The 8,533-nt window shown below is 40.9% G+C and overlaps 1 protein-coding gene across 3 annotated transcripts; it reads left to right on the top strand.

Annotated features, from left to right (window-relative positions):
* The first annotated feature begins 889 nt into the window (after positions 1-889).
* irx6a (iroquois homeobox 6a) lies at positions 890-7,001 on the top strand. Of its 3 annotated transcripts, none has more exons than XM_077564005.1 (7): positions 890-1,248; positions 1,985-2,240; positions 3,269-3,378; positions 3,603-3,898; positions 5,257-5,904; positions 5,982-6,084; positions 6,666-7,001. In XM_077564005.1, exons 1-7 carry the CDS (start codon positions 1,235-1,237, stop codon positions 6,667-6,669), a joined length of 1,431 nt encoding a protein of 476 aa, XP_077420131.1. In that variant the 5' UTR covers positions 890-1,234; the 3' UTR covers positions 6,670-7,001. The 3 variants fall into 3 exon arrangements, with proteins under 3 accessions (XP_077420131.1, XP_077420129.1, XP_077420130.1); XM_077564003.1 differs by having other exon boundaries at positions 1,935-2,240; XM_077564004.1 differs by lacking the exon at positions 6,666-7,001 and having other exon boundaries at positions 1,935-2,240; positions 5,982-6,088.
* Positions 7,002-8,533: the final 1,532 nt, after the last annotated feature.

Raw genomic sequence — 8,533 nt, 5'->3', positions numbered from 1 at the left:
AAACTAAATACACACAAATAATAATCCTTCCATGGGGGGAATTCCCCTCTCGCTAGAGAGCCAAGATTGGAAGAAATGGTAAATAAATTGGGAAATACTGAAACTGTTTTCCAATATCTTGTTTTCATATTTTTTCCATGTATGCAAGGACGTATTAGAAAGAGTCAGTGGCATGAAGTGCAGTTGTAGGCTACATCATACTGCAAACGAAAATCAGGCAAATTTTGCTTAAAACTCTGAATAAGCATTAGGGGATTATTCTAGTGAGGGGGGATTTTGTGATTTGTTACTTCAGTCATAAATAACCTATTTAAAAGTACTTTCATTCATATTTTCTTTCTTTTTTTTAAGAAAATTGAGAATTTATAGTTTTTTTTCCTTTCCCTCAAATATTATGAACTCTCTGTTTGATGCAGTGCATGTATATAGCACCAACCACAATGGTGTATTTTTGTTTCAAATTGATTTTCTGCTGCTGTTAATTAAAAAAAAAAAGCTTTATGTGTGTACATCTTCTTAATGTCTAACAAAAACTGATAATAATGGGGAAAAATACCCCCAAAAAAAGACAAACTGTATTTTTTTTATTTTAACTACAAATAAATGTTTTTAAAAATAATAATCCTTGCGAGTTTTTTTTTTTTTTTTTTTTTTTAAACCATAATGAGTGAGTAAAATGTTGCCATGGCGATTAATTGCCCTTTTGTAGTGTGTGGCACCTTAAGGAGGGAGAGAAAAAGCGCATCTTTGTATTGGACGCGACTGGCAAAGACTTGATCCCCATCCCTGGTACACCACCGTGGCGTTCCGGGATTACAGTGACGTCACGCCGCAACCCTTGCATGGATGAATGCTAAAGAACTATAGAGGCACAAATAATAGCACAAGCACAGTCCATATCTTGCAAGTCTTACGTTATCCTTTAAGCCTCCTTGCCTAACATAACAATTTTTTTTCCTACTAATGACGCTTAATTTCATTTCTCATCAGATCCTCGGAGGGGATTATTCATTCGTATAAAACAATCCGCGGCAAAGTCTCCCCTCCTATATGGGCGAAAGTCATGTATTATTGAGAGGGGCGAAGAGAAAGGCCGTGCGCGTGGAAATGCGTGGAAGAGCGCGGATTTGAAGTGGAATTGGGAGCAATCGATCCGGGCTGCATGAGGAGGAATTATTGCTGATGGTTACAAAAGAAGGCGCGATGTCTTTCTCCCAGTTTGGATATCCTTACAATGCAACTTCACAGGTAAGTTTTTCCTCGCTTTTTATTTGATTTTATTTTATGTTTTTTTACCCTTAAAATTTGATTATAAGCTATTTCCTCCACTCAAACACTTGTGTTTTTTTAAAATGTGTGTAATTTTTATTGGCTGTTCCCCCCTCCGCGTGGTGCTTTGTAGCTGTTGTGCCAAATATTGACATACGCACCCATGTCCAATAACACTGAATTATGAATGAACTCACGTGTTGTCTTCTTTTTTTTTTTTTCTGGTGACAAAAGCGAGATTGATGTCACCCCTGCACGCGTGGCGCGCCATGCGTAATTACGCATCTTTTGGATGAAATTTAAAATGATTCAGTGCTTAATTGTGACCACAACTCTCAATTTTATGAGAGTTTTGATGGAAACGTTAGTCAGTAGAGAGTTTTGAGCTCATTATTTTTGCGTCAAATACGAGTTTAACACTTATTTTAACATGAAATTGCTCACTCGGAATTTACGTTTCATTTAACCTGCAAATAATGTCACGTCTTTAAAAAAAAATGAATCAGGAATTGTCGTAAAAGTGACTTACCTCCAATTTACTTTTTTTTCACAATGTAAATGACCCTCATTTTGCATATAAGTAACTTTTTCCTTTTCTTTTCTTTTTTTTTTTGGTATTTTAAAACTTTTATCCGACTGTTCTGTCCATCATTCTCTCTGTGCAGTTTTTCGTGTCGGCAAACCCCAGTACGACTTGCTGCGATTCGATTTCCAGGTCGGTGCCGCCGGACGGCTCCACCGGAGGAGCCCAGACCCCCGCGGCCGTCGCGGCTGCAGCCGCCGCCGCCGCCTCCTTCTGCTGTCCCGCGCCCTACGAGAACCGGCTGCTGGCCGGGAGCCGCAGCGAGCTCAACGCGGCTGCTCTGGGCGTGTACGGCTCCCCCTACGCGGCGGCGGCTGCAGCCAGCCAGAACTACGCCAACTACTTCCCCTACGGAACAGACCCCTCCGCCGCCATCTACTCCTCTCTGGTGGGCTCACCTCTGCCTGTTTTGCACGCACCCGAGAGGGGGGAGGAAGGGAGGGAGAGAGGGGTGGGTGAGCTTGGCTGAATCGATGCATTAAGGAAAATGTGATGACAAACTCTTAAATGCACAAGGCTTTTTTTTTTTTCAAACTTCTCTTGGGGGCATTTGGGGAAATGTGGAATAGGCTATGCCAGAAATATAAACTTCTTCTTTTTTTTTTAGATAAAACAGAAAAAAATACGGATTAGGTATGTTAAAAATAACATTGATTAATAATAACAATAATAAAAAGTGATTTTTCTTTCTTTAATTTTTTATCCAGCCACACACTACACAATTATCATTGGAGTGTATCATGGAAAAAAATATTTATATACATACACAATTTTCCTAATACATTTTAAGTTCCTTTAACTGGCAATTTTGAGCTCCTAAACTTAAAACTCAGAAGTTACTGTTATTAAAAGTATGTGAACGTTTGTTGTCAAGTCTTGTAATTAATGTTTTTTTTTAAGTTGTTCATTTTCTTTTACTTAAAAGCGGTCATGGTAATTGAATTTGTTTCACATCACATAATCCTTGGGCTCTATAATAGTAACATAGCTGATAGAGTTGCAAATTTGCATATTCAGCTTTATAAAAAGTTCCACTCTTACCTGAAATGTTTTGTATAATTTTACTGCAAATTTAAATTTGGAGGTTTATTTGGAACATGTAAATAATAACAGGCACAAATCTCGGTTTTGTTTATTTTGAACATGTATAAAATAATGTGAATTTTTGGGGGGTTTATTTCAATCATATAATAATGGGGTGGGGCGTATTAAACTATTAAAACTAAACATCAACTGAAAGCAACAAGAGATAAACCAAGTCAGTGGTCAACCCACTCACTGACAAATTCAATTTAAGTATGTTTACATGATCCATACCTCTATAAACCCTCAGGGTGCAGTTATGTTTCAAATGGAAAATGTTACACTCTAAAAAAAAGTTGCACAACATTAAAATATCTTTATTTTGTGTGGCAGAATCCGCAGTACGACATGAAGGAGAGTGCGGGCACTTTACACTCTGGAATCAGTCAGACGGCTGCGTACTATCCCTACGATGCGTCGCTGGGCCAGTATCAATATGACAGGTAAGGTTTATGCTCCACTTTCTGTCCACTTTGTGTCATCCGAGCTCAGGCGTTCTCGCTTGCCAAAAACTGCTACGCTTCCACTTTTCATTAGCAAGCCGCATTGAGGTCAATGGTGGGGGTGTTACTCTGTTACCTGCCTTGAGTTCTTGGTGTATATCTATTTCAAACATTAGAGGGTGTAGTGTGTTATCCTTCAGCCAAATGAATGCCTGTGTGTACAGATATGGGACGGTGGACTTCAACAGCACGGCCAGACGAAAGAACGCCACCCGAGAGACCACCAGCACCTTGAAAACGTGGCTCTATGAGCACCGCAAGAACCCGTACCCCACCAAGGGCGAGAAAATCATGCTTGCCATCATCACCAAGATGACCCTGACCCAGGTCTCCACTTGGTTTGCCAACGCTCGCAGGAGGCTCAAGAAAGAGAACAAGATGACGTGGTCGCCCAAAAACAAGGCCGGCGACGACAGGAAGGACGACATCAGCAAGAGCGAGGACGACTGCCTCACCAAAGGTTTGTCCCGCGCCAATTTCTTTCTTTATTTTTTATCAGCCTTTTTTTAGCGTCATCATTTGAGAAGTTATTTTTAGTCTGTTTGTTAACATAACAAAGTTCCTTGATTTTTTTTTTTGGGCAGTTTTGGTATCTCCATGAACCAGGAAGTAACAAGTTAAGCTGGCAAACAAAAAACACAAACATCATTTTGCACTTTTGTTTCTTGAATTCAGTTTCTCTCATTAATTTTAAGATTATGGTAGAGTCCGTCAAACTAATACTGTGTAAGGCTAACATTATCATCAGTAGACTAGGCAGTAGGCTATTAACTAATAAACGGACAAAAATACTGTATTGAACCACACAATTTCTTGTTTCTATGTAAGTAAACTATTCTCAGTTTTCATCATTTGTTTTATAATTGACCCCTGAACTATAATGCTAATGATGGAGTCCCATCTGCCTAATACCTGGGAAAACCTTCATGAACCAGGAAGTAGGCTGCTGGCTAAAACACAGACGAAAATATGCAGTTCAGCAGTTATTTTTGCTTTTGTTAGAGGAATTCATTTTTTCTTTTCAAGCTTTTGAGTTATAAAGAAACTGTTTAGCCCCGTCATCACGATGATGAACGCATCTTATGTCATCTTGCACTATAGACTAAATATTCTACTCCAGAATTTTCCCTGTTCCAGAATGCTAATGTATATGCCTAATGCTACATTTCGTGCCATCCTCCACGAAATAGCTTTCTTGACCTTTGTGGAGGTCTGCGCTGGACTAAGGGCACTCAGTCTTGCTCGTCTTCTTTTATATAAAATGCAATGGTGTGTCCTTTATGTTAGCCAACTGTAGCAAGTGACCGTTGCATGTTATCTACGTACTTAGCTAACGTTTTGGATCAAGAAATGTGTTTGTTTTTTTGTTCGTCACCCGTTATAAGTCACTATATACTCGTTAGCCCACTAGCTTGATAGCCCCCTAGCTCAGTAGCCCGCTAACTCGGTAGCTCACTAGCTCTGTAGCCTGCTAGCTCGATAGCCCAGCTATGTTTTGTTGGCATACCTACAAGACACAAAAATACTAAACAGCTCTATTGAGCAAAAATATAAAGACAAACGAGTGTTACAGTGTGTGCTGCGTTGCACTCTAGAGCCTGAAAATTGTGTTTTTATGTGGACAGTAGTGTGGATGGAAACATTTTATGTCCCAAGCCAAAGCAATATAGAAGTATTATTTTGGCATCTTGGTGCCAAGGAACAATGTTGAAGTGCTTTGAGGAACTTCAATTAAACAAAAGTAATGCTCTGCTGCCACCTTGTGGATTACGTTGAAGTGAGTTTAGGAGATTTCATCTGACTTTTTGTTCCTTGTAGATTCCACTGAGTGCAAGGAAGAAAAAGATTTGCATCTGAGCGATTTGGACGACATGGACGAGGACGAGTGTGACAAGCTGGACGGCGAATGTGAAAAGGTGGTCTCAGACGAGGCTGTGGCACTCCCCGTCTCACCCCAAAAGAGAGACTGCAACTCTGAGCTTCACTTGAATGTGTCCAACAGCTTCCACCATGCCTTCCCATGCGCCATCAAAACCCCCCTCCCCCCTCTCCCTGCCGACTTCCTGGATCCCGTAGCGTCCAAAAACCCGTCCACCACGGGAACCTTGACCCTGTCTCACTTTGAAGCGTCGGACAAGCCTCGGATTTGGTCTCTGGCCCGTACGGCGGCGGCGGGCGTCATACTGAGCCCGCAGCACGCTTCCGAGCTCAGGATGAGCAACTCAAGCGGGGACTGCCAGCTCCAGAGGTTGGCGGGCACCCCTGGAGTTCCAACCGGACAATGCGGGCTCATGAGAGGCCTCGAGGAAGCAAATATCGTCGCCGGTGCCGTGAACCCTTTTCCTGAGGGCCCCCCTTTGCACTCCAAAGTCTACGGCCCAGGCAGCTTCAATCACAAAAGCCTACAGCTGCACTGTCCGTCCTATGCTGCCCTCACAGACACATGCCAATATTCAACTACTGAAGGTTAACAACATAACATAACACAACATTCATGGCCATTTCCAGAAAAATATATTTCTTTTTTTTCTCGGTTTGAGCAGGATTCTCCGGCGCCAAAGCAGCAGAAACGTCGTCAGACCTCAGCCAGGGGTGTGTGACCTTGCAGGACGACAAGGTCACCGCATTCAGGCCTGTGATGAAGAGGTGAATATACGCATTAAGCAAAATGGGATTGCATGAAGGTGCATCTCAATACATGTGAATATTATGGAAAACTACATTTATTTCCATTGTTGATTTAAAAAATGAAGCACAAATACAAAAATAAAACACTTCCGAGGAGAAAGGAAAAGATGCCAACACTGAACTCCTGACATCATGCACAAAGCCAAGCCTCTTTATTTACCATTTTATTTATTTGCGTTCTCAGTATGTTTTGTTTCGCTTGTCACGAGTGTAAAAAAGGATTTACATAAATTAACATACCCTAGATAGATATATGTAAACTTATGAGCACAACTGTACGGTGAGAAAAGTGCCAATGAAATCAAAAATACTGTGGCAGTTGTTTTGATAATTTCAGAGGTGAGAGATGAGTAGAGATGTGCATGTGAATTTTGGGGACAATTCATAGCATTTTTGGGTCGTTAAGCTTTTGTACATTTTATAGTGCAACATACGTTTACAGAGTATGTAAACTATTGAGCACAACTGTAGTCACTGTCTTTTTACTTTTAATGGTAATTTTAATGATTCTAATGACCTATTTCTTTATTTCCCTTCAGATGAATGGAGTCCATACAACGAATTGGAGGTTAATTATGCACTAATGGGCGCAGAGGCCTCAGCGGGACAATTATGAGCTATCAAACTATGGAACATTTTGCACAACTTTTTGTTTTTTATATGCTGTTGAAGACTTTATGCAAAAATCATACACGCAGAATGGTTTGAGAATTTGTTTGTGGCAATCGTGTAACATTGCAAACCACTTTATTTATTTGTTCATTGTGTTCTCTGTGTACCCTTTCAACATTCTGTTATTTAAAAAAATATATTGTTGTGGTGGGAAAAAATGGTTGGAGATTAAGTCAAATGTTGTGTGTTGTCATTGTGTTAAATGTGAACTGTGTTTTTTTTATTATAAAAAAAACTATAAAAAAAAAACTTTTTTTCCAAGACTTTTGCGTGTGTTGTGGTTATTTAAAGAACTGAGTGTGTGGAGGGGCATGCATTCAAAAAAGGAGGATGCAGATTTGATCAAAGTTGACCGCCTCTGCTCGATGTGCGTGAGCCGAATCTACAAGTCGCAGAAGAAAGGCGTCGTCGGCATGGTTTAATCACCGGTGGCGTTGAGCGCTTTGTAGCCAAAGCGCGGCAACGCATGCTGAATGATGGCACGTCCCCCGTGTGCTGCGCTAACTTGGCATTGTGTTCATTAAAAGGTCATTTGTAGCATCAATCCGTTCACACGGCCCATCACAGTTGCTTTGATTCGCCTCGTTTGCTTTCAGTCCGTTTCGTTATGACTAACTAGTAGAAGATGATGATTAGTAAAAGGATGAAAAGATTTAAAAAAAAATTATGACAACCGGTATTTTGCTGTTTGGTGTTGGCGGTTTCCTGATGTAATGGATGGAGCAGTTGATGGTTCAACTCAAAGAAATTACCACAAATGTGGCTAATTGATGCTCTTCGAGAGGTCCGGGGAGAGACTTAAGGCTGACTGAAGCTAAAGTCATTCATTTTTTTAGCCCTTGGTAAAGGCCATTATCTCCTGGATGTTTATACTGTCCGGAGGTTTGCACCCCCCCCCCCCCACCCCCTTACCCTTACTTCCTCTTTTCCTTCATGCCACTGTGAGGACGTCTCCACGGCAATGAGACGATGTGTTTTGCCGAACTCGTCGGGAGCGAAAACACAAACTTACACACTCACATGGACACACAAAGGACTACACAACATTATTAGCAATGCCTATCATCGTCCACCTACTACCCCCTTCCTTCCTCTGTTGCAGTACAGGTGTGCTGGGAAGGTGGCATGTAGCTAAGTAAGGCTGTGATCGCCGGCTTAGTGTATCCGGGCTGTAACGTCCCCTGCCCGATACCCACCAATCTTCCACATGTGCTAGTATTGTAGTCGTTGGATATGTTGGGTGTTCCTGCGGCTGTTTGCTGAGTTTTTTTTTTCAAATCTATACGGTGGTTATCCCTCACAGGAACATAACCATAATCTGTTTCCCCCTTATGCTTTTACTTTTTTCATCTGAGTGAGAGAGAAAAAAACGGCTCATTCTGTTTGCCTCTTGGACGGGTTATAACTAGTGATGGGAAAATGAAGCTTCATGAATCACTTGTGATACTTCTCTAGATGGTGCTCTTGGTTTAAAGATGTAGTAGCTATTTAATCAAGAGCACCATCTAGAGGAGTAAAAAGAAATACTGCAAGTGTTTCATGAAGCTTCATTTTCCCATCACCAGTTATAACTGCTGCGTGAATTGCCAAAAGAACATACAATTCAAGTCATATTTTTCATGAAAAACAGTATTACATATTATTTACTGTAAAAATTCAAAGAGACAAAATTACATCTGAATTCTCACATCAACTGATTTTCTGAGAATCACTGCAAAAAGGAGGTGGAGAAACC

This window comes from Vanacampus margaritifer, chromosome 4 (assembly GCF_051991255.1).
Source record: "Vanacampus margaritifer isolate UIUO_Vmar chromosome 4, RoL_Vmar_1.0, whole genome shotgun sequence".
Taxonomy (NCBI): Eukaryota; Metazoa; Chordata; class Actinopteri; order Syngnathiformes; family Syngnathidae; genus Vanacampus; species Vanacampus margaritifer.
This window is presented reverse-complemented; position numbering and strand designations above follow the sequence as displayed.